At 38.7% G+C, this 26495-nt stretch overlaps 4 protein-coding genes across 9 annotated transcripts; all 4 read left to right on the top strand.

Annotated features, from left to right (window-relative positions):
- The first annotated feature begins 367 nt into the window (after positions 1 to 367).
- Positions 368 to 5451, top strand: LOC135628157 (LEAF RUST 10 DISEASE-RESISTANCE LOCUS RECEPTOR-LIKE PROTEIN KINASE-like 1.2). Of its 2 annotated transcripts, none has more exons than XM_065134682.1 (4): positions 368 to 1233; positions 3121 to 3174; positions 3783 to 4037; positions 4157 to 5451. In XM_065134682.1, exons 1-4 carry the CDS (start codon positions 495 to 497, stop codon positions 5089 to 5091), a joined length of 1983 nt encoding a protein of 660 aa, XP_064990754.1. In that variant the 5' UTR covers positions 368 to 494; the 3' UTR covers positions 5092 to 5451. The 2 variants fall into 2 exon arrangements, with proteins under 2 accessions (XP_064990754.1, XP_064990755.1); XM_065134683.1 differs by having other exon boundaries at positions 370 to 1233; positions 3142 to 3174.
- A 1403-nt stretch (positions 5452 to 6854) lies between these two features.
- LOC103990063 (uncharacterized) lies at positions 6855 to 7850 on the top strand. Its single transcript, XM_009409093.3, has one exon. The coding sequence runs from the start codon at positions 7251 to 7253 to the stop codon at positions 7704 to 7706; it is 456 nt and encodes a 151-aa protein (XP_009407368.2). The 5' UTR covers positions 6855 to 7250; the 3' UTR covers positions 7707 to 7850.
- Positions 7851 to 12228: 4378 nt separating this feature from the next.
- On the top strand, positions 12229 to 22288 carry LOC103990073 (nicotinamide adenine dinucleotide transporter 1, chloroplastic-like). 5 transcript variants are annotated; one of them, XR_010492882.1, is made up of 9 exons: positions 12229 to 12341; positions 12473 to 12568; positions 16316 to 16422; positions 19965 to 20007; positions 20195 to 20307; positions 20694 to 20988; positions 21069 to 21163; positions 21531 to 21926; positions 22170 to 22288. XR_010492882.1 is itself a non-coding variant. In XM_009409103.3 (9 exons), the coding sequence occupies exons 1-9, from the start codon at positions 12272 to 12274 to the stop codon at positions 21750 to 21752; spliced, it is 930 nt and encodes a 309-aa protein (XP_009407378.2). In that variant the 5' UTR covers positions 12229 to 12271; the 3' UTR covers positions 21753 to 22288. The 5 variants fall into 5 exon arrangements, 3 of the variants coding, with proteins under 3 accessions (XP_009407378.2, XP_064991271.1, XP_064991272.1); XR_010492881.1 differs by having other exon boundaries at positions 22069 to 22288; XM_009409103.3 differs by having other exon boundaries at positions 20694 to 20788; positions 20900 to 20988; positions 21531 to 22288.
- Positions 22289 to 25042: 2754 nt separating this feature from the next.
- On the top strand, positions 25043 to 25459 carry LOC108953011 (uncharacterized). The gene has a single exon (XM_065136352.1). It carries the CDS (start codon positions 25043 to 25045, stop codon positions 25457 to 25459), a length of 417 nt encoding a protein of 138 aa, XP_064992424.1.
- Positions 25460 to 26495: the final 1036 nt, after the last annotated feature.

Below are 26495 nucleotides of genomic sequence, written 5' to 3'. Positions count from 1 at the left end.
GGGAAGTAATTTAACCCCAGCCACGATCACTGTGCCTTCCGATCCCCGCCGATCCCGACATGTCACATCACCTTCGTCAACCCATGACTGCAACCGTGTTGGGTTTGGAAGCTCCATCTTCGCTTCCTACCTTGCGGATCATATTATCCTTTGCCTTCCTACCTGCGCCACATGTGATCGGTGTGCAGGTCAATGATGTGGGCTGCCGCCACCGCCCAATGTCAAACTTATCGCACGTAAGAAAAGGTTGAGAGTGATACAGTACTTCTCCATCACCGCTTCTCCTTTCAAAGCCTGAAAAATCAAATGGCGTATACTGTACATTTGACAGCGCTACCTTCTGTTGGAACCGAATCTAATCAATAGATCATTACAGCAGCTCCAATGAATCTAGTCAAACGCCCTTCCTGTGCCTTCCAGATTAGCCAAATGAGCTAAACTTATCACCTTCTTCCTCTCCCCTTCCTCTCCACCTCCTGCCGAGCTCTTCTCCGATGAATCCCGGAATCTTACTGAGCCTCAAGGTCTTCTTGATCCTTTCTCTGGTGGAAGACAGACCAGTCCTTGCCGCAACTATTGGGTCTGGGGATTGTCAGCCTCAAAGATGCGGGAATCAGACAATCAAGTACCCTTTCTGGCTCAGCAATAAGCAACCGTCTTATTGTGGCTTTCCTCCGTTCAACGTCACCTGCAGCAACAGCGGCGGCCAAGCCGAAACCCTTTCTTTTAACGTTTTTGACGGTTTATATCATGTCAAGAACATCTTCTACGAGAACAAGTCGGTTCAGATCACTGCCGCCGGATTCGACGATGATCGGTGCCCATTACCAACCTTCAACATCACTTCCGGCCTCTACCCCTTCGACCTCAGCTCCGCCAACAAGCGCATCTTCTTCCTCTCCAATTGCTCGAGCTCGATGAATCTATCTGCCTTCCAAAACATAACTTGTGCTGCTGATGGAGGACTGACCTACTTCGGCGGTGAGTACAATGGCTCGGGCAAGCTGAACTTTTCCGGTGGAGTATGTAAGCTGTTTGTGGTGCCGGTGGTGGGTTACATCGATGTGGGCATCGATGTAAACTACTCTGCTCTGCTGAGGACTGGGTGGTTGCTGAACTGGACGGCGCCGGATTGTACAGAGTGCAGTGACAGCGGCGGCCGATGTGGATTCAATGACACGACAACAAAATTCATGTGCATCTGCCCTGACCGAGTCCATACAAGGAAATGTGGTGAGTATGTAGCTTTAATCCAAGTACTTCTATTGTATTTAGATATCAGTTGCAGGAATTTGAAGCATAAGATGTAGTCAGATCATTAGAACATAACTGATTAATCTTCTCTGAATTGAAACCACACAGAGAGGTTATTGTTTGTGTTTGTAATACCACGTTCTGGAATTTGTTCATGCTCTTCCAAGATTAGACAAATCTGAATATGTTCTTATAGCCTCCGGTAACATCAGAATATAACTGATTAATTGTCTCTAAATTGAAACCACACAGAGATGTTATTGTTTGTGTATGTATTTCCAAGTTCTGAAATTTGTTCATTCTCTTCCAAGATTAGACAAATCTGAATATGTTCTTGTGGTCTCTGGCAACAACAGGTCTTCGATCATGCTATAAGGATATATTCATAGCATAAAATAGTAATTCGCATGTTTTGGTTCAAGTGTCCAGATTTCTTTTGTGAACTGGTTGCTTACTCCCTAACGCATCAATCGGTCTACTGTGAAGGCTTTGGGGCTCCATTTTCCTGATTTTGACTAAAACTTTATGCTGCTGACTTTGGTAAATATACTACTCAAAGTCTTTAAGTTACTGGTGAATCTGAATTGCAATTCTCGACTTCAGCTCCTGGATTTCATACAGAGGTCATGACATCCTGAGACATACTTCAGGCTTTTTTTGGTCCTTAGAGATGGGTCTTCATAACGAAATAGTTAGAGAAGTATTGTATGCAACTTGTTTTAATGTTCATAGGACATATGAATTCCTCAAATCATTCTCTGATTCAATATATAGAGCCAAAATTTCATGTCACTATGAACTTCTATTTTACTGCTTTTTTTCTTTACTGAAAATGGTTTTCTACTTGGCTATCTCGTTCCATATTGTTTCATACAATGAAATTTCATTGGAATTCATTAGGAAAAGTTTTTGGATCTGAAAACATCAAACATAAGTTTTGCTACATTCATCGAACAGAAGTGAGAGACTTTCTCTTAAGTTTTCCTTATAATGAGTCAGAGATAACTATAGCAGTTACAGAAGTTCCTTCCACTTCATTTACTTTTATTGCAGTCACATAGATTAACCCATGTATCATGTTGTATTATTTGTTTCTTGTCGAATCCCAATTTGGATTGGCCAATATAACTGTGGTTAAAGGTTTTGTGGACATATCATGGACATAGATTTGATAGTTTTTAGGTCATGGCCTGCAACCCTGTTTTTTCTTTGTGAGATGTCTCACCTTTAAATATTATGGGCCTTTCTTCACAAACATCATGTTTTTAGTGTGTGCCGAAAGGTTCACTAAATTGATGCATCATGCATTTAAATGGCTCTTGTAGCCTCTGAGAGGTATTGGGCCACCTAAAAGGACGACGACTATTTGTGGCCTTTATCTGAGCTCTTATTATTTATCACTTTTTTTTATCCTTTTAAATCTTGTTGTCCCTATATGCTCATAAACTTCAAGCATTCTCACAAAGAATGTTATCACATTATCTTGGACAAGTTCAAGCACTATGCTCTTTGGAAACATACACACTTTGCATACATTTTGATGCATCCACGAAGCTACAGAGTACTTGCTATTCAACCTCTAAACCCTCTGCCTTTGCTCCAAGTTGTCATTAAATGAAGAGCAGGTGATATCCTGTTGTAATTACAGTGTCAGATGCCATGCAAACAGGATAAGAAAAATTGTATTCTGTCTTTATTTAGTACCATTGTATGAGCAAAATGTTTTGTGTCTTTTGTTTGGATTACAAGACCTTCGTCTTAAAAATTAAACTTTTACCTGCATATATTAGTCCAGTTTTTGGGTTGTAATAATTGATCTCTTATCTAGTTCATATAAGTTGTAAATTATATTGTGGTCTATGACAGAGATTGTTCTTGATGTTGCAGCTCATTCAAGGAGGACAAAGCATATAATTATAGGTAAGAAACACTCCTCTCAACCCTGCCATTGATTTTTGCTAGCTTCCATATCCTTCTACTTGTAGGAGTATGATTAACAGATAAGTCATTTTCTTGATTAGTAAGAATATGATCCTGTACAGCTTAAAGATTGTTTAGAAACACATCATCAACTGCTTAGGGCACCAATAAACTCATACTGATAAACAATGGCAAAGAGCTGATGTCTCATGCTTGAATGGCATCCAAATCTAGTCCTGTCAAAAGGTAGAATGTCATTGAACTGATATAGATCTCTTCCTAGCCCTGTGTGCTTTAATCATAATCCTTCGAAGTTAAAACTATTCAATATTCCTGACTTTCTACTTGAAGAAACAGACAAAAAAGATAAAGGAAAGTGATGCAATGGTCACATATTCAGAATGGAAGCTCATATTCTGTTGAACGAAAAATTACTTGGCTTATACAGAAAAAAGAAGTGTTTTTGTTGGAGTATCACTTGACTTTTAATCGTTGATATCAGAGTGTTGCGACATCTTGACTACATATTAGGCTTCAACAACAGTCATCAATGCTATTCTACAATTCCTTTTGCTAAATGTTAATCATGTTTCAATTTTCTCATACAGGTGTTTCTGTCTCAGCTGGTTTCCTTGCTCTAGCATGTGCCGTGGGCTTTCTCATTTACCAGTACAAGAAAAGGAAAATGAACTCCACATCCTCCAAGTTTCTCACTAGAAATGCCTCTTCTTCACATATGAACACCGAAGTGGGTGCCCATTTCCAGACTCACCTCTTCTCCTATGGCGAACTTATGGCAGCTACCGACTGCTTTGACACCTCGAGAGAACTTGGTGATGGAGGTTTTGGCACTGTGTATAAAGGTACAAGAAAAATGTTCTGAATTTGCTAAACATACCAATTTCACCATCTACCTGATATCTCATTGTATCACTGTCCTGCTTGAATACAATTTCAGTTAAGATTGTTTTCTGCTCTTCAGGAAAACTTCGAGATGGTCGAACAGTTGCAGTGAAGCGACTGTATGAGAGAAACTATAAGCGGGTCGAGCAGTTCATGAATGAGGTTGAGATCCTCTCCCTTCTTCGTCACCAGAACCTTGTCAGCCTCTACGGCTGCACCTCCCACCGCAGTCGTGAGCTCCTCCTCGTTTATGAGTTTGTGCCAAATGGCACCGTTGCAGACCATCTCCATGGCAGCCGTGCCAGTGAGCGAATCCTAACATGGCCTATGCGTCTGAACATAGCCATTGAGACAGCTGATGCTCTTGCATACCTCCATGCTGTTGACCCACCTATCATACACCGCGATGTCAAGACCAACAACATTCTACTGGACGGTAGCTTCCATGTAAAAGTTGCAGATTTTGGGCTCTCACGTCTCTTTCCGGTCAATGCTACGCATGTGTCCACTGCTCCACAGGGCACACCGGGGTACGTAGACCCCGAGTACCATCAGTGTTTCCAGCTTACGGACAAGAGCGATGTTTATAGCTTTGGCGTGGTGCTGGTTGAGCTTATATCATCGAAACAAGCCATCGATATCACCAGGCAGCGGAGTGAGATCCATTTGGCCAACATGGCGATTACTAAGATCCAGAACCATGAATTAGAAGACCTGGTGGATCCAGAGCTCTGTTGTCCATCCGATGAGGTGACGAAGATGATGATCACCATGGTGGCAGAATTGGCATTCAGGTGTTTGCAATCGGATGGGGACATGAGGCCACCAATCAAGGAGGTCCTCGAGGGGTTGAGAGCGATCGAGAGTAAGACATACAAGACCGATAAGAAGGAGAAAAATGATGTTTGGACACAGGATGATGCTACTGGGGTACGGAACATTGCAGTGTTCTCTCCTGATTGTGTCACAGGCAAGTGGGTGAGTCAATCTACTACACCAAACACTAGTCAATAAAACAAGTTTTCTGGTTGTTCATATGGCACAGCAATCTTTTCAAACATCCAGAAAAAAGAATATTATTTTTGAAGGTAAGTGATGTACATAGTAAATGGAGTTTCTGCGTTCCATTCCCACATAATTTGTGGACCTGTATGCACTCTCAGTGCTTCTCTAACAAATTAGTGGAGATGCTTATGGTGTGTGCTTCAGCTAAGTGATCATTCATCATCTGAGTTCATATTCTCAGTTGCAACTTTGTAAGCACATTGTGAAGCATAACACTATCAGTTACTTGCGGGCCGAAAGTATGAATGCCAGTTGTTCCCACAAGGAAGAAAAACCATCATGAAAGAAAAGAAACATATTGAAAGCATAGCTTCTGGTATAGCCGTGAGTAATGAGGAAGGAAGACCTGAACTTGTAAGAAGAACATGTTTTGTTAGAATCAGCTGTGGACTGCCTAATCTGAGAAGCCTGAAAGTTCCAGAGTGTCTACATTTTATTCCAAATGGTTGAAGAGTTTGATCCTTTTTTGTTGGAGGCTTTGAAACCCAAGACATGAATCTATGTCTGACCTCAAATGCATCTCTAGCCAAATTTCACAGTAAGCCTAACGTGTGTTGACTTTTTCTGCTAATTCTCAAACATAATTGAGATGATGATACTCTTGTGACCTTAAACCATCACTTTTCAGTTCTATCAAGTTGCCTTTATATATATTTCCCTAACAAAGGCCTCTTGAACAATTTAGGAGCAAGATATTCCTGGAATTATAGAACACACAGCAGAAATTGACAGCAAACTCTCACCAAAAAAATTTCCCATACCCCAATCTTTGACCACACTGTTAATTTCTCCATCACTGTGGTTAAATGAAACTGCAGTGTTCCCATACAACTCCTCACATCTTCCAAACAATGATGGCCACCTGCACCATGGCTCAGAAGCTCATTCAATGAGCAGTGTCACTCTCTCAATGATGGTGTTAGTCAACCTCTTCTAGCCACCTCCATGAGAGCTTCCTGAAAAGCCATTAAAGAAACATAGCTTGTATCAGTCCTAACAACAAAATCCAATGCCTCTTTTTCTTTCCAACTAGTCTCAGTCTTCAGCAATGGTTTAGACCACCAAGAAGAGGTAGGTGGGGAGATATCTGCTGCTTTTCTAGGTTAAACCTACTCTCTGAACTTTTCACTGTCAACAATGTGGGCATGAGTCTCCAACCTTTGTTTCAAGTGTAGGAGGAGCTGCACAGACCCTTAAAAACTCCACCAAACATGGATCAGGGGAACCAGCCAAGCATGAGGGTTCATTTTACCCAAGGCAGAGAGAGAGAGAGAGAGCAGAGCAACATGACAACAAACTAAAGCTCCAATGGCACTCACCACCTTAAAGTGCCTTGAGTAGGGCTAAAGTCACTTCACATGCCAAATCTCTGCATGTAGCTTCTGCAACACAAGAAAAGTGTTCCTAGCGTCAGATCTCATCAGAGAATGACCAAACATTTGCCCCATTGGTGTGTGGGTCATACGAAGCATATATGTCACATGAATCAATTACTTATTCATGAAATAATCTACACTGGTCAAGAAGGAAAATTAACCCCAAAAAAAAAAAGTACAGACCATGGTGGACCTCATGTCACTCTCATGGACCTATCTATGGCCAAGTCGGCCCTCAAAGCCGTGGACTTTCTTCCGATCCGATCTGATTCGATTCGATCCGTTATCAGTTGGTATCATCTTTATATATATATATATATTCTGAAATCTATTATTTTTAATCTGCAGAATTAAGAATTAGGGAGCGAAATTGGAATTAGGAGGAGGAGAGAAAAGAGAAGAGAAAGAAGAGAGAGGAATAAGAGTTGTGAGCTGGTTATGTTGGAGTACGAGGTGAGGGTTGCTTTCTCTACATCCCAAGATCCGAATTCCTTTCTTCCTCGAAAGATGCACAGTCCAATCTCATGATTCCAATCCCACCCATTGCGTTCATCGGGTCATTATTGCGCCATGGTAACTGTCTCCCCGGGAACCGAGACGGTCGCTCTCGCTCCCCCTTACACCCCCTTCCAATCCCCTTCTTTTGAAGGTATGTGAAGATGAAGAAGAAGAGTACGTGAAGAAGAAGAAGAAGAAGAAGAAAAGAGGAGACTTGCTGTTTCTAGGACGAGAATGGCGACGCTTCAGAAGTTTAAGCTGCTTGCGACGCAGTGCGCGGCGCCGGCCGCCAGCCCGTCGAGAAGCCCCGGCCCCGCCGCGGCAATCGCCCCCTCCAGCCCCGCTTTCCGGTTGCGCCGCCGGAGGAGCCTCAGGACGCTCCTCGGCCGGGCGTCGTCCCGTCGGGCCGCGGCCGCGGTCCCCGGGAAGCCGCCCCCGGCGCCGGATCGCCCGTCGGAGAAGCGGGCCTTGTTGAGCCACTCGCTCGCGGATCTGTTCGTCTCCTCGCCCCCGCCGGGTCGAGCGGAAGGAGGGCACGAGTCCGCCGCCGGAGCCGCGCGGAGGTTCGGGTTCGACATCCTCGCCGCCGGGGGTAGAGCCGGCGGGGGACCCAGGTTTGGGTCTCGCGGCTTGAGGTACCGGTTGCTGCGGCGGACCTGGCGGCCGGTGCTCGTCGCCATTCCCGAGTGAGCGAGCGATCCAAAAAACTTGCTCTCGTTGGGGATAATAAGAGAGTTCAAGCTGTAGGTAACTGTTGTAAGTTGCGTTCACTGTGTGTTCATGGGAAGGTGGACACTGCATGAGTTGATCTATAACCAGTATTCATCTTCTACATCCTCTTTATCTTCGCTTCTCTTTCTTTTCATAAATGTAGAATGATTTCAGGCTACAACATCCTAAAGGTCATAAAATTCGGAGTTTTCTGCCAGAACCAATGCCTTCCATCACTAGGAAAACATCAATTGCTTCAGCTGCCAACACCAGCTCAGTGCAAGTTGAAATGGTGATGTGTTAGATCATGAGTTCATCGTGTTCTGCTCTGCTATTGTCAGAACAAGCTTGCTGAAGGAGAAGCTAGCTAAAGACTAGATTGATGCACAAAAGAGTTTCCTACCAAGTCTTCTGCTTGTTCTGTTTTCTGTCATCATCCAGCTTACTGTACTTGCTTGTGTCTTGTGCCAAATGACTGAAGATAAAATGAAGAAGGCAGCGACCAAAGATAAGTGAGTGTCATTCATTGTCCTCCAATGCATGTAGAGGAACTAACAATTGTGAAGAAGGTGTTCGCCTTGCAGTTCAAGTTTATCCGCTTGCTCACCCTGTTCAAGGCCAAGGAGGTGGTGGCTTTCGCTGCAGTTCACATGGCAAAAAGGGACAGTAAAGTGATGCTACTTCCTGATGTCAATAGAGACAGGGAGAATCAAGAGCAGAAGGATCCAATCTACCATTTTGCCCATCGCCACCAGTTGCCTCCAAGAAAAGATGCGTTGGGTGAGCGGCACAAATCAGTAAGCTTGACACCTCGCTTTTTACCTTCTCAGTCACTTGTCCTGCACTGCACTGCACCTCCACAGTGATATATACGCCATGGAGAAGCCTCTTTCTTCTTTTTACATCACCAGCAGTATCTGAGCACTCTTTACAGCCTTGTGAGAGAGTCATACTTTTATTACCTCCTCACCAAGCTTTCAAATCCATGCACAATATGATGTGAAAAATGAATCGGATAATGAGAAAAAGAGCTCCACAGATAGTAACATGAAATAAAAAGCTGGGAAAGATACTTGTAGATATGTGGACAGAAATGAGCACATGAACATTAGAAAGCAAAGGGACAAGATGAATAGACAGCAGGAAGAGAGAACCAATTGAGTCTTTTTCTTTCATATGGAATCAGCTTTCATAAAGTCTATCAGATACAGTAGTGCTTTGAATATCCATGAAAGAAAACCAACACAGACAGCCAGTCAGCAATTTTTTGTGAACATTGGTGAGTGATGCCATACACTGCAGCTCATTTGAATGCCTTTTTGGCTCCTGTGGGGTTCCAGATCATGATTCTTTCAACTATTTGGATATCAAGTTCCAGACTGAATTTTTTCTGTGACTATAAAGAAGTTCAAACTCCTACTTACAGTGTGGATTTTGTGACCATATGCATGTATGTAACTGTGTCCAGCTTCATTTGGATAAATAATTTGGTCAGGTGATGTCTGAGCCCAATTTGTTGTTGTGGGGAGAAGGATGCAGAACAGTGTTTATGGCTATCCAAAATGACATTTCCCCTGAGCTTGGTGAGATAAAAGAGTTTCATTTCTTCATGTAGCATTTGTTCCACCAATTCATGTTTACTGAAGAAAACATTTGATTCCCATAAAATCTCAAGTTGTGTGCATGTTGTTGTCATTTTAGATGGGCAATGTCCTAATGGAGGTCCACTGTTCAACTATGTCATCCTCCAACAACCTCTTTATTCCTTCTTCCACACTGCTTTTTGTACCTCCTGATTTGATTCCCAAGTAGGTGGTGGATTGATCTTTCTTTTTCTTATCCAGTCTATTGGTGAATAGTCTTGTTTTAATGTCTTTTTCATGTTCCACTGTGGCTTGCTCTTTTTATCCTTAAATGTCAATTGCCAACTATATCTTTCTAGTAGAAGATTTAAACCTGAAATTTTTGTCTTTTGATTGGTTAGACTGAAGGGATCTTCACAAGATTATATAGCAGCAGATTCTACCCTCTCTCATGGAAATATAGAATGTCATAAGCATAGATATACCTTTTTTTCTAGTGTTTCAGAAAAAGAAAGATGATTTCCTTTTTCTTTTAACTCGATTTTTAGTCATGCATAATAGAGTATCATTTGCCAAAATGAAGAAAATGATTTATAATTGCATTTCATCAAAATTATTTTAGAAATTTTACTATTACAAGTTCATGGTATGATTCTTATTTTGTAAATTGATAATCATGTTTAGCATTAAGCTGTCTACACCAATCCTCCCTAAATCCTCAAGCATTAAACCATTATATATATATATATATATAATAATAATAATAATAATAATAATAATAATAATAATAATAATAAAATTTATATCATCTTCTACTTATTTATTATTATATTCTATTTACTACTTTGTAAATTAACTTATATAATGTTAGGTCACGTCGGTCACAAGCTTTAATGAAAAAGATGGATGATTGCATTGGGTCATTAATAACCAACCTAAAATTATATCATATATCATGAACATAGATCTTAATTGATTTCAATATAAAGTTAGGTTGTCACTGATTCGGGAGGCATCTTGATTATGGAAGTGTCTCAAATTATAAATAATGGGCTAGAAAATTGGTTGGAAATAAATCATCACATCAACGCTCAGTTATAATGCCAAAAGTAAACAAGAATTCTCACATTATTTTGGATCAATGAGAATAAAAAAGTTAATATAAAAATAAAGAGTTAAATTGGCAACTTCAAATATATAAACAAATTGATTAGAATTGATAAATACTATAATCAGAAAAAGAATAAATATTATTTGCTTACAATATTAAAATACTAGATTTAAAATTTGATATATCAAAAAGTTAAACATCAAAATGATATATAAATTATTACTGATAAGGATTTAATGCTACAGATATAAAAAGATTTAGAGATAAAATTATAATTCTAGAACTTATGAAAAGATAAAATAATTTGAATGTCATTTATGCCACTTGGGTTGGATAATCAAATCAACATAGATGATTCATTCAAGGAATCTCTATAAGTTAAAATTTAATAATTAGAGGATATTTAAATCATCATGTACGAAAAATATATAGTGAATATAAAGAGGTGTATTGGGGCATTGGTTATGTGAAAAAAATAAAGATGATGGTATATATTTTTAATATATAATTTTGTATAACCTTATATTATAAATATTTACTTTAAGAAGAGAGATGAACGTTAAATTATTTATAAAAGTGAACATAACTATAATCAAATAGACTTTTATTTTACCAGAAATATCGATAAAACTATCTGTAAGAATTAGAAAATTATACCTGGAGAAAAAATCAATATACGTTAATAGTATTAGGTATTTACTGTAAAAAATAAAAGAAGAAAAAAATAATAGAAAAAATTACTATGACTAAATGATAATTTTAAAGATGATAATGTAAATATTTTTAAGAATACATTAAAAAAAAGAGATGAGTTGGAACTTAGATGAGGAGAGGTAAAGGAAAGACTTAAAAAATTTTAATAGGGAATAAAAATAAAAATTTAACTACTCTAAATTTTACTAATATATAATGTTTTATAAATCTTAATGACGATAAAGGATTTATAATCAATTCTAAATAATTGGGACTTGGTTGTTGTTATTGTAATAAGTAATAGTAATAATATATAATGTTAATTGGAATGCTACCATTACAAAATGACACTCTTTAACTTACAAATAGACATAAGAAAAAATCAAATCATAGATTAATAACGTATGCTAGTGATTCAAATTTAAATATCTTTAGTCATTAGAATAAACAATGATGGAAAAAAAAATCATAAGCACAACGGAGAAGAATTAAGACATTACAGTTTTTATTGTCATATCTTCGATCTTCACGATGATTGCTGTGATAGAATCGATGAGATTAACATATTAATAGGGTTCGTTTATTTTTATGCTGAACATATTTAACCCTACAAAATATAAACGCTTACTGTTAAATAGAGACCTTATAATAAATCATAGAGTATGTTTTGGATATTCTTAATTTTTATTTACTTAACACAATTGGGAGAGATTAAAATTTGGATGGTATCTTTTTACAGAAAACAGAAATTAAGCTCATAGTAAAAGAATTTATCTAAAGAAAAATAGATATCAGAAAATTCTTTATTTTTATTTGGAATTCTAATTAAAAGTGAGAATGGAGGTAAATAGTAATATGTAGAAAGAATATATTATTAATCACGATGATTATTTATTTATTAATGGCCATCACATCTATGCGAATATCCACGACGGATGGGTAAGAACGTTATGGCGCCCTTTTGAACATCGAACGTACCTTTTCTCAACCAGTTTTGCTTAGTTTAAGTGGGACCCATAGTTGGCCTACTTTATGTCCAATGATCAGCAGGTAGCTTTTGGGGGCTCCGTGTGGCGTCAGGCTTCCTCATCGACAGAATAAACCCTTTAAAGAGCCCCGGGGGGGGAAGGAATAGGAAAGAGAAAGGGGTGAAGGGGATGGCCGGGAGATCCGACAGCAAGACCGCGCGGGAGATCCTCTGTGACGCCCTCGCCGGCGCCTCCGCAGGCAAGTCGTCACTGCGATTTCTTGATTCTTGCCGTGGTTCTTGACGTTGCTGTCTCTCTCTCACTACTCTCTCTCTCTCTTGCTTTCTTGATCGGCACGCGGCCGTTGGGATGCGGTGGCGGTGGATGCAGGGGCGATCGCGGCGACCTTCGTCTGCCCGCTGGACGTGATCAAGACGCGGCTTCAGGTCCACGGCCTGCCTGAGATGTCCCCCTCCTCTTCCCGCCGTACGCTCGCGTCCCCTACCTTATGACCCTCGGCTTTGCGCTAGTCTTGACAGTATATGTTTGAGCTTTTCTCTCTGATCATCGAATTTTCCATTTCTATTGTTTTATGTTGCTAAGTGGGGTTTGAAATGTGAATTCATTACAAGCATCAAGAACTACCGAAAGTTAAGAGTTAATCACTTGCTTGGCAATATAGGGAGATGAACTGAGACTGTTCATAAGGTTTGAAGTGTTCAAGAATTGGACTAGTTGCAGAATTCCTTGTTATTTCTTGTTTGCTACTTTGATACTGTTGAAACACGCATAAAACGTCCGATGGAAAACTAAAACCGACTTTAGGTTTTGATTAGTTTGGTTGATCTGTTGAACATGTAATTAGCGGTTTCTAATATTTAGTTAAGTAGCACGTGCAAACAATGTATGTTACACAGTGAACCAAGAAATAGGCTTTAAAGGTTTGAAATTTTAGGAGAATGTAATGAAAGAAATTTGTAAATGAACAACATCTTATGGTTGTATAGGATCAAACAGATGATCTGTATGCTTGTTTGATTAACAATTTCCTTAGAAAGAGAATGTGTCGTCTAGATCAGATCAGTGTTGTAAAAGGTGTTAGGCGCTAAAAGGCACCAAGGCTCCAAAACGTCTGAAGTGCTAGGTACTCGCCCGAGCCAAGCGAGGCACTTGCCAATATAAAGACTGATGGTTGTTAGGGAGAGAAAGAAGCACAGGAGGAGGCTGGAAAGGAGGGTTGTCAGTGCTGAGGAGGGTGATGCCAAGGGAAGAAGAGGCACGACTGCTTTGTTGGGAGAAGAGAGAGAAGGGGGTTGTCAAGGGAGAACATGGGGGGTGTGGCAGCAGGAGGGGGAGGTGCATTGTTGGGAGAGAGAAAATAGGAGGTACCTTCTCTAGCAAGATGGGATGCACCATTGGAGGGCCGCCTTCCAATTGTCAATTGTGTTGCACGAGTAGGGAGGGGGATCATCGTCGGCCACCTTGCATGCACAAAGATGAGCACCGCTGATGGTGTTGCTCGCAAGGATTAGGTTTCGAGGGTTTTGTATGTTTTGTTTTAGATCAGGCTTGATTTCTTAATCCAACATGGATTGGGTCCGTTCAGGTTTGAATCGGCCTGATTTGGTTCAGGCACTCACCTGAGTCGCTCATCACATGGTCTGAGGCGCGTGCTTGGATCATGCCTGATTAAAATCGTCAACCCAAGCCTAAATCAAGGTGCTCAGATCTTGCCTTGCGGGCAACTAGGAACCATGGATCAAATTATTGCTATTTGCATCATTATAGACAATGAATCTCCAGCTGCCTAAAAAAATAATTGGAGAGTATTTGTAGTGTACTTTAATACATATAGGATACAGAAGCTGGTTGGTTGGTCAGAGTCTCCACTGGACCCAGCATTAAGATTTCCTGGTAGTTTTAGTCTGAACCATTTGGCTGCTTATTGATGTTATGATGCAAGGAAAGTTGTTTCGTGTTCTCTGGATCCTTTTCTTCATCTGATGCAGGAGCACACGTGACATAGGGTAGATTCAAATTAATGCTTCAGAGATTATGCACTTGCTCAAGATTTAATTAGCTTGGGGTAAAATTATTTATCCTTATTTTTGGCAAAAATTTTGGAGAGTCATACAAGTATTCATTTTGAGTTATGTTGTTGCCAATGAGCCCTATTCTGGTGTTGCTTGATTGCTATGGTTATTAAATCATTATGATTCATGTTTCAGAAAATTTCTCCTTGCATTAGATTATGAGATAATGAAGTTTGTTATTTTGGAAACTTTTGTTAGCGTGGCCTTTAATGATTTTCGTCAAACAAAACTGAGCTCAAAGGAGCCTCGTCTGTTGAGTACATGTTACAGTCCAGCATGATGGAGAGATGACCAGTCAAAGGATTCTGACAGCTCTGGAGCAGTGGAAGAGGCTGCCTATCCAACTGAAGATAGAAAAGGACATGCTAGTCATAGTGAGAATAGGAGTGGAAAAAGACTTTACTAACCCTCTTATAGTTGAGTCAACCAAGGAGAGGACCAACCAAATTCTTCACACGATCCTTAGGAGTAGATTAGTAGTTTTCATTTTAAAGTGATTTTATAATTTATTTTCTTTAGTATTTTTAGGAGATGTCTTTTGTTGTCTCTAGAGCTTTCTTCTAAGTCTAATCAAGAGTCCAATTATGGGCACAATAATGGATCAGGAATGTATTTAAATTATTAGGATAGTATCTCTTTATGTGATAAACATGATTACCAAATAAAGAAAACTTTTCATTCACATTTTCTCTTTGTTGACTTTATGCTTGAGTGCTATGTGGCCCTTGGGGCATAACAGTTGGTTATTTATTCTACCTTTAATGAGGTTATTTCGTTTTATTTTATTTTTTAGTTGGCTGTAAAGGTGAGTGTTATATAATTTTTAAAACCTTAAAAGTCTTCGTTGGAGGCAAAAATATATTAATATATTTTAAAAATCTATATTGTTAAACAATGGTAAAATGCTAGGAATTTAAATAGATATTTGGCTCAGTAGCTAAATAAGATCAGGATTTTTGCAAACAATTAAAAGTACACAATCCTTGATTAATGTGAAAACAGCGTCTTTGTAAACACTGACTTGAATGTATAACTTGGACAATTTTTGGTTAAAAGATTATATGTTGAGGTAAATAAAATCATAATTTGAAGGTTTAAAAGCATTGGTGAGAGTGGGGGGTTTGTCATTTGTTGGAGTGGTTATACATGTGTGCCGACCAAATGTGCTGCTGGAATGTAATAAGAAAAAAAAATCCAAGCTCACAGGAAATTGATCGGCATATAAAATTTTAAAGAAAAATTATTCTGGACGAGCTGATTCTCCCATCATCTCCTTTGGCTTCATTTCTGAGGCCAATGTCAATGGATAGGCAATGACAAAATTTTGAGGAGAGCTGCCAGTGTAAACCCTAGAAATGTTGAGCGGACTGTCCAATGAAGGATTGTTAAGGATGGAACTAGCTTATCTTGCAAAGTTTACCCTTGGTTTTTAAAATTGATTTGTCCAAAAAGGCTGAGACCAAGTTGAAATTTGGACAAAATCTCCGCACCTTATTGTAAGATACAATGAGCCCATTAGAGCTGTTTTCTGGTTGGAATGAGAAGTCTCGCTTGAAACTACATTGTCCTCTTCAAAATTTGAATTGATGGATAAAAAAGTTTATTCTCGGTAATAATTCATGTTTTTGGTCTTGTCACCACAGTACTTGGTTATATTCTACCATGAATTTTATAAAACTTTGAAATTAAAAATGGAATTACCAAGACAAGAAGGAAATAGTGAGAATAATCAACTCCACCTGTCAATAGATTTGCCACCTAGTTCTTCACATTTTGAACTGCCTATTGATATTCATAGTCACCCTTATTTTGAGGTGACATTTCACTTATTCCGCTCCTGTTTGATTGTTTGTGCAGATATCAATCACATCCATCCTCTATCTTGAACCAATTATTGTCTTTTTCATGGCTCTGTTGTTTGCCCTTACAGCTTTGTGGATTTATTATAATTACTTGATTTACTTCTAGTCTGTTTTTATTATTCGTGAGTTTATACGGGAGTTCAGTTTTTAAACAACGATTAGGTTCTTCTATTCATACTAATTATAACCATATCATGTATATAAGAGGTCTTAGATCTAATTTTTTCCAGACTAGAATTGTCAAAGACTTGATGTTTATTCTTTTCCAAATAATATAGGCAATATCATTGTTTCAAGCTTAAAACAGATACTAAGGAATGAAGGCATAAGTGGGTTGTATCGTGGTCTCACTCCAACTGTTACAGCACTACTTCCAAATTGGGCTGTAAGAACTTTACTTTTACTTATTTGCACAGCCATCTTTCTTTTAACTAGCCGTGTTGTTCGAAAGTACTATACTTTTCTTGTATCATCATATAATTTATTGGATTTGTGAACAAATAGTATGAAGTTTTACATGAAATTCAAGCGTAAATTTGTTCATTTAGTGCTTGGTGTGATTGCTTTATTGGATTCATTAGTCTATATTTGATTGACATTGGATGAAGGACAATTGTTATTTCTTGATCCTGCGCAATTGGACACTTAACATAATATTTGAAGAAAAATGAAGACATATCCAGTGAGTTTGGCCTCAGTTCGTCAGTGTGGTAGCTAGATTTTGACATGCATGTCACGTTATTTAATCGAAATATAGACTCGTGAGGTGGGATCACCTACGTCAAGTTGTCAACCTTGGCCAGACCCTGCAGGGGATGGGGCATCATTTACCACTATCTTTATATAGAGATATACACATTTTTCAATAAGAGCACTCATTCAATGGAAATCATTTCTGTCAAGTTACATTGAGTTTACATGATCTTGGGAGAGTCTCTCTCCAAGATATAAAACATGTGTAATATAGCAAAATTAGCAAGTTTGTGGGCTACAGTTGTTTACTGCCAGTAAATATGGCTATAGCATTCACAATGTTTCAAAATGCCTTTCAAAGACCATGGAGGGTTTTTATCTCAGAAAAGGATTTGAAGCACTGGCATTATACCTATGTTGAAGCTAGAGATTATGAAATCCCTCCTGAAAGCCTGCTTTATGCCATTGCAAAATGTCCAACATTCCTGCAGCTATTGGATTGCCAGCAACAGTATGAGAGCAGTGCCCTGCAGTTATTGGATAAACTTGTGAGTTCTTGAAAATGAAACTAACTCCTGCATTCTGCCAGTTAGAATTGAGAGAACCATCACAATCTAAAATAAGTTGAACCTGTGTTAGATGATTCTTAGAATCTAAGTCCACATGTCTAAGAATGAATCCCTTTGACTTATGAAGGAACAATGCACATCAGAAAAAGCAACATTTTTGCACCATGATAATATAGACTGGGCATGACGGCTGCAGAATATGCAGCTATTTCAATTATTCCAAAGAATCCATAATGTGTTTGCTATCAGAGCCCTGAGTTTACTAGTTGAAGTGTTATCAAGATCCTGGCCTGAATCATCCTGACCTTTGGAAATTTAGGACTTGTTGTCCCATTATCAAAATACTTGAATGTAATGTTAAAATTGATCATTGTTAAAGGCTAGAATGTAGAAAAAAATGAAAATTTACAAAAAGATGTCAATCAAGGAGTCAGAAAAGGGCGCACACCAAGCAAGGGCCACAATTGATGTTAGCTGGTTCATATTGCATTTGATAAAACTTTATGACCTATACTACGGGAAAACCACCAGAGGAAGCTTGGTTTATTAGAAACTTGATTATTAGCTTACACTAAATAAACTTAATACAAATACTATTTAGTTTCAAAGATAGTTTTCAGAATCAGTGCCGACATCAGCTAGGTTATATGATGGAGATTGGAGGGATTGGTTGAATTGGATTGGTAAGAACAAATTGAGCCAAGAAAATAGTTTAAATTTGTAAAAAATTTAAACATTATAATAAGCTGAAAATAAAAAAATAAAAAGTGAAAACAACATTTCTAATCATGTTGTAGCTATATAATGTTAGATTTCATATTATATGTATCTTTATTTTTTAATCATGTAAGTGATAACAAATGTTATATGCTAAAAATGAAAAGAAACTGTTGAAATATGTACAATTAAAAGATTGATAAGAAAACCATGGTAGGTTTGGTGGATAAAGATTAAATTATCTAAGCAATATGATATATTTAACAACTGGAAAATAAACCATCCTGATGTTTAAAATTCTGTATATTAGTTTATTGGTAAAAGGTGAAATTGTCTAAGCTCTTTAATGTTGAAATTGAGAGTTTGGCTTTAGAGGGAGATCCCGACTGAATAATTTATTTATATTGGTACATTTTAATAACTAGGTTTTCAAACTTTTACTTGATTTCACTTTATAGTTTATTCTATATGTGAGAATAATTCTAGGATATGTATATTTAGTGTGTTGACAAGATGTTGAAAAAGATCTACATATTAGTGATGAAAGGTGGGAAAAAAAGAAATCTATAAGCATGGTATAATCAAGAAAAGGAAGAATAAAGAACGACGCTAAACTAATAAAGAATAAAGCATGGTAGTAGTAGATGTGTAAAGAATGATGCTTAACTAAGAACATTGAGATTAGCAGAAGATGGAGAATTTCTTGAGAGGACCTTTTGTATAACTTGACATGGGAAACAGAAAATAGTGATAAGATTGAAATTTAGACACATGAGGAACAGAAGATTTGAAGATGATGAAAATGGGCATGACTGTAGGTCAGGATGGCTTTTACATTGAGGCTCGGGGTAGTTTAATTTATACACTAAAAGAATGCATAATGATCGGAGAAGCTTCTTAGTACCAATATATAAATTGCTTTATGGAGCCTGGAATAGTATGACAATTCATGTTTCCTCAATTGGGTGTTAGATAATGCCATAATTCATGTTTGCTTTACGAGGAGTAAAATGGCATGATTATTTTAGTGTGCTTACAAGATAAAGGATGAGATTCTTTGTAACTAACATGATCCACCTCATGTATACATGTCACCCGTACCAAGGGATAGGCTTGGGCTCTATGCTAGATGTTGCTTTAATTTATAGGGAAGTTAAACTAGTGAGCCATATTTTGAAAATTTAGGAGATGGTGATTGACTGATGATTGAGATATGTACACTTGAAGATCATGCTAGCCTTGTCTAAAATACTGACATACTATCATATAAGATAGGTATCTATTGAGGCAACTAATGGAGAAAAATATAGAGAGGAGGACTTGAATATGATTTCTATTTATTTCAAAAATATCTATGATGGAGTTGCTAAAGATTTAATATGTTGAATTGTAGAAAAGAAGGGGTACCCAAAAAGTTATATTGTGGTGGTAAAGACTAAAGAATATATGGAGTAATAACTAGTCTTAGGGCGTTGGGAGTTTCTAGTGAGTTATTGTCACTGGGCTTGCATTAAAGACAAGTTTTAGGTCTATCTTTTTTGCACTGGTAATGGATGGTATTTATTATGAGTTTGGTATCAGCGTATGGTTGCTACTTTGAGATCCGAGTAATTAGATTTTGAATCATAAAAAAAAAACAATCTCTTTCTGCAGGGAGTAGGGTTGGATATGTCAATCCAACACAGATCTTGTACTGGTAGGAATCGCGTGCATCAAGCTTACCATTTTTTTGTCATCAATACCTATTGTTGGTTTAACTTTTGACCATCAAGACCCAATATCAGTTCAATCTTTATGACAATTTTAGTTCAATCCAAGAAGCTAAGCTGAAAAGGACAAATACCTAGAGTTATTCATATCCTACAAGTTACCTATCATGTTCTTGTATACTTGCACATGCTAATCTGAACAAGTATATAGCTAATTCAATGGACAACCATATTTGCAGGTGTATTTTACAGTTTATAATCAGCTGAAAAGCCTACTTCATGGTTTGTCTTCTTTTGCCCCAGAATTTCCTTAAGAATTGTTTTGTCATCATTTATTTTCATGAGTTTTGAAACACATTTGGTGGTTCCTCTTCATGCTGGTTGTATAAAATCTCAATATCTTTCTTTTCTTTTTGGTCAATGACAAGTTGTTAAACCTGATTTTGCTTGTCTATTTGTGCATGTGCAGTGGATAAGAGTAATGAGCTACCATTAGGCGCAAATATGCTTGCTGCCTCAGGTGCGGGAGCTGCAACAGCTATTACGACCAATCCATTATGGGTTGTTAAAACTAGACTTCAAGTATGTAAAATTATGGTATCCATGTTGGAATTCTTAAACATATGATATTCCATCAATGAAAACTGCAGTACATAATAACCCCTTTTGAAGTCGCTGGTCTATTTGATGTAAAGCTTTAGTAGGTTCCTATAATATTTTGAAAGCATTCAATTGAGACAAATAATATAGCAGTAGAATAGATCAAGTATTCAACCACATTTACTTGTTTGCCTACGATGAAATGGTTTGAATTTATTAACTTTTTTCAATTTTGACATAAGTGGTTACATCATTTGTCCCTTTGTTCATTTCTTTTTACGCTTCAGTTTATTTTACTTTGCCATTGTTGCAAACAAAGTATAATTACATTGGCCATGGTTTGCCTGTCTTGTTCACATTTTCTGTAGACTCAAGGAATGAGACCAGAAGTGGTGCCATATAAGAGCATGCTATCTGCTTTAAGAAGGATTGCACTTGAAGAGGGCAGGCGTGGTCTATACAGGTCAGCATTCTTTATTATGCATAGGCAATACAATATACTACTCATATTACTTCTCAACCTTGTAGCATCTTATCTTGTATGTTTATGTGTGCCATATTACTCGGTACGTAGTGGCCTTCTTCCTTCTTTAGCAGGGGTTAGCCATGTTGCTATCCAGTTTCCAGCATATGAACAGATAAAGTCTTACTTGGCAAGACGAGGTAATATGAAACTCTATGGAGCTGCAATCTGGCAAGTTAATCTCCACATTCAACTGAATGATTTCTACATATGTACGCAGATAATACTACAGTGGATAAGCTTAATCCAGGAAATGTAGCTACTGCTTCTTCATTATCTAAAATAATTGCCTCCACATTGACATATCCGCATGAGGTAAGCAGTTAGTTCACCTGTTCTACAATTTGAGTTTTTGATTCTTATTCTGTATTGTATAGTTAGGGCAGGCTTATATGCTTCTGTGCTTCAATTCAACTGAGGATGGTTCATACCAGACACTTTACATTGTATCATGTCGAACTGATTAGTTTTAGTTTAAACATGATATTAGAATGATAAGTCATAAAGCATATTTTTTAAATTTGTTAGGATTAATTCATCTCAGAACAAAGAGGCTAGGACTTTTTTGTTATTTTTTGTGTTTTCATATTGTCATATATTATAGCAAAATAGGGAAAAATAAATTAATCTTTTTAAACTTCTTTCTCTCTCTCTGTCTATCTCAATCCTGGAATTTTCCCAGGTCATACGGGCCAGGCTGCAAGAACAAGGCCATTCACACAATAATACTAATAAATATGTTGGTGTAATGGATTGCATTAGAAAGGTGTACCAGAAAGAAGGCATTCCTGGCTTTTACCGTGGCTATGCCACAAACTTGCTCAGAACTACCCCTGCTGCTGTTATTACATTTACAAGTTATGAGATGATTCATCGACGTCTGCTGCAAATTATTCCGACCTGACCAGAAGCACACAAAATAAGTCAGCAAAACATCCACTAGTCAGATTGGATTTACAAAAGGGAGAAGAGGCATCGAGGAAAGAGATTGTAATCATTCATTTGAAACGAATTCAAGTAGCATTCAAACCAGCGGCTTTGGTCGTGTCGGATAAATTCAATTATCTGACCATTGCAGGTACACAAAGTAGCTCATGGAGTAATAAAAAAGGCTTTCTGTATCCCAGAAACATGTGATTATTTTGGCTTACCTTTTCATCGAGCATAGGCATCTCGAGCTTGAAAGCATGTTTTGAACTTTCTTTCTTTCTCGGTCGTAGGTTGACAAACATGTTGTATATCCTTGCATATGCCACAGTCAGCACGCTTCCGCAGGCGCGTGGTAACTGCTCCATACATTGTTTTGCCTTTTGTGATGCAGATGACATTCTTTACCTAGGATGGGGTTTGTTTATGCATTACATTGGTCAAATCAGGCTTTCCAAGCATTGTAGAATGCCGACACCTGAGAAGAATAATTCAGACAAATGCCCTTTCTTCTTTCGTGTGTGAGTGGAATGTTGATGCTCTCTCTCTGTGCGTGAAAAATGTTTATGTTATCAGGGGAGGATATTTATTTCATATGCTGCACCACCATCTCCTGCCTGTCTTGCCTTCTATTCCTCATCTAAAGAAAGTATATAATATCCACCTTGGTTTAGTCTTTTACACCTTTACTCGGTAGGGAGCATCTATTTACTCGCAATTGCTTTGATCTTTGAAGTTTGTATTTTAACTGCTGGAATCTATATTTGCTCCAATGTTTAGGGAATGGGATCCACTGCAACTCTAGCCCAATCGGCTAAAGTCAACACAGGTCAGAGAAGCCGACAAAAGAAAAACATACTGTTATCAGTCTAAAATATCAAGTCGAAACGCTTTCTACCCAAGTTTGACTTTTCCAAGGTCAGACACTGCACTAGGCCATGCGTGCCCAAGAAGCCTCCAGAGTTTGACTACCATCCGATCTGATCCAACACCACCAGCAGTGGATTAATCTAAAGCTTCTCCCATCTCAAGAGGCAGGTCGTGAATAGATAGATCCCTTTCATGGTGCAGTTTGTTCAGTCAGCAATTAGTCTCTCCTATTAAATTTAACCTTATTGCAATAATATTGTTATACTGTTTAAGGAAAATGAGAGACAAAACACCAAATAGGAATTTTAAATAATTTATGAGAGACAAAACACCAATTAGTCTTTTTCATCTTTCCCATATGGTATCTCATATCTTCTATTTTCATCTTTTATCTTGTCATGACTGGATCCATCCCGTCGCAAGGACCCATCGTCTTGACATGCATGCCTTCACCCAATTGGCTATGAACTGGCTAAGGTGGATGGTGACATGCTTCTTCTTCTTCATGGGTTCCATCGTTGTTTGCTCACTCTCGATCTCCACACACTAGGCATCGAACGCCCATGCATTGACGTTCACTCAGTCGCTTTCCATCACTTTCGTCTATCACTTTCACCCTATTTCTATTACATGGTTCTGTCCCTCGTTGCCACTTGTTCATGGGAGCAAAACACATCATGAGAGGTTGGTGACGATGAGAATAACAACCTACTCTCCACATCACTTAGGCTGGCAGAGTACAACTCTCCTCCGTTGTTTACACTACGACTGAGAAGCCCCACTATAACCACCACCTTCTCCTTTGTTAAGGTCGATAATGATGATGCATGGAGAGGGCTCAACGATTGGCGAGACACAATGGCGATGCCTCGTGGTATGATAGAGGCTACTGGGATAGATGATGATGAGAGATATTTATAGGATCATAACGACACCGTACGAGAAAAATAGAAACAAAGAGACCATACATGACATTCAAAAGTACCAACTCTGAGTTCGATACTTAAACCTACAATCAAAGGAAGTGCACTTATGGACAAAACTCGATATGTTTTGTTGATGCAAGAGGTCAATTCATACCTATCAAACATCAAATAAGAAGGTAAACAAAAGGATTCCAATTCCAATTCCAATTGTGAAAGACAATCAAGTTTGGTAGCTAAGAAGCCAAAACATCGTCTTCAATTGCATTCCGAAAGCTATATCTTAGTAAAATACTTCCATCTCGGTGTAAATAAACTACTTATCGAATCTGATGTCAAATGGATTATAATGGTTTTGAACAAGGAGGGGTTAACCCCCCTTCCGCTCCTCCTCAACCCTCTTCGTAAGATTTTTGTTCTACTAACTTTGTTGTGAGTTGAAGAAGACATGTATTTAGAGAAGTCAATCGGTGTGCTCATTGACTTTGCTTCCTTTGTCAAAAGATCCAAATATAACCAGATTTGGACAGAGGATGCCACCGTAACCTGTAATAGGAGTTTGAAATTATATATATATATATATATATATATATATATATATATATATATATATATATATATATATATATATATATATATATATATATATATATATATATTCTTCTTCTTCTTCTTCTTAAAGAAGAACACATTTCCTACTAGCTTTGAATGCAAAAGGTGTGTCTGTGCAAGAATTCACCTTTTTGTACTCTCATGATTCTATCTACGAGACCGCACTATTTATGTTGCATTTGCAATGGGAGAAGAACGAAACCCTAATCCAAAATATAACAAGAGAACATTGGGAAGAGAAAGAATCGAAGGCCTACCTGAGAGAGCTTTGGGTCGGTGCGGCCGATTTGATATCGGGTCTTGAGACACTGCGCTTCCGTCTTCCCCGCCGCCCGATCTTTCTTTCGCCATCGCCTGCTCTTCTCCCCTAATTTCCAAACCGTCCGGACAGAAACCCTAATTCCCTTCCCTATTCTCCTACAGATCGAACACCAAAATCCTCACAGAAAACGACCCGATCTCTCCTCGGCGCGAATACGAATCGATCGATCAGTGAATCTTTTCGCTCAAATGAGGATGCAATGGGCGGAGGAAGGGCACCGGAACCCAAAAGGAGAGCGCGCGGGAGAAGCGAAGAAACCAGGAAACACGACAACGTTTCATACGTGCTTCTCGATCAGTGGAGGCAGATAAGGTCCCCGTGCTTCCGCCAAAGACAGCGCGGGTAGGAAGGTGGGTACAAAGCATGTACGAAGAGATCGACCCCGATAAGGAAGCTTTCCAGGTTCCCGAATCCGCAGCACATACATCGCATCTGTTCAATCCTTGGAGAGATTGAATTCGGTGAATCCATCGATCTCTATTTGGGTTCGTCTTCTTCTTGCTCTCATGTCTCCCCACGTCCTGACACCGAGAACACGAGATGATGATCCCGTCGGTGGATCACCAGCCTTCGAACTCCAGCGCCATGGGCGACGTCCCTTCTCTTTCACCTCCTCCTCCTCCTCCTCCTCCTCCTCCATCACTCCGGAGACGCCACGTCAAGCGATGCTCTCCCAGCGAAGAGGAGACCGACGAGGAAGAGAAGAGGCCGAAGAAGTGTTCGAGGAAACTCCCGCAGAGGCCTCCCACCGAGCGAGTTCTCCGGCCGAGGAGCAGGGACAGCAGACACGAGGAGGAGGAGGAGGCAGAGGAGGAGGAGGAGGAGGCGTTGCTGAGAGTCTCCCTCAGCCAGAAGGAGATCGAGGAAGACTTCGTGAGGCTGACCGGGTCGAAGCCGCCCCGCCGGCCCAAACAACGGTGCAAGACACGCGCCCAGATCAGGCTCAAGGTGGGATGATCCTCCATGCTCTAATCTTTGGTAGCTTTACTGCGTGCTCCGCCTGTGAAAGCTTACGGTGCTTGTTGCTGTGTTTGATCGAGAACAGCGTCTCTTCCCTGGTCTTGGCTTGCCGAGGACGATAACATCCGACGCATACACTGTGAAGGAAACGGATTAAGGAGGGTTGGATCGACACAAGCAAAAGGATGTCTGTGTTCATTTCATTATATTCATTATTGTGCCAAAATAATAAGCCGATCTCACTGCTTCGATCGGTGTAATGAAATCAATCATCTCTTCGTAAGTATTAGATGCGACTGTCACAGATTTAGAGCGGACAAGACTATATATGTACATATCCATCACATTCTCGATGCTGGTAGTCTAATTACAGATTCTGCATGCAATTTCAAGCTATGTATGTGAATGACGACTAATTAATATAAAGACAGTTTTATATATGGGCAAATTTCTTTGCAAAAACAAAAAGGCAATTTTCTTTGCAAAATCACTTTTTATGGAATTACCTTTTTAAAAAATAAAGAAGAATAACAATTATAAATATCATCAGAATTTTCTTCTTTTTTTTTTTTGGGTTGTGAAATATTAAAGTTGGTCTTATTTTTTTGTGCAAGACCAAAGAGGTGAAGCTTTGGGTTGCATCTCTTGTACATTAAATATATGTGTGTTTGTCTTTTCTAAATGTAGTTGGAAATTTTTTAGAGAACTGTAGACTTTAACAAATCGTTAGGAAAAGAATAGAAGCACTAAAAAATAAAAATTCTTATAAAAGCATAAAAATTCTCAATTTGAAGTGTTTCTTCTCTCCTCCTCCATTATACATGTTGTTTGGCGTCAACAGTTCTATCTTAATTTTCTTGTACTTTTAGGTGTTGTAGACGTGAAATAGATGCAAGGTAAAGGTAGAAGAAGTCGAAAGTGCCGGAAGAGAGTACTACTTAGATGTGAGGCTGAGAGAGAGAGAGAGAGAGAGAGAGAGAGAGAGAGGACAAACAAGATATGGAAGAAATGATTAATATGAGACCTAATCCAA

Source organism: Musa acuminata, chromosome BXJ3-1 (assembly GCF_036884655.1).
Source record: "Musa acuminata AAA Group cultivar baxijiao chromosome BXJ3-1, Cavendish_Baxijiao_AAA, whole genome shotgun sequence".
Lineage (NCBI taxonomy): Eukaryota > Viridiplantae > Streptophyta > Magnoliopsida > Zingiberales > Musaceae > Musa > Musa acuminata.
The sequence above is the reverse complement of the archived record's forward strand: the minus strand, read 5'-3'. Positions and strand labels throughout refer to the sequence as shown.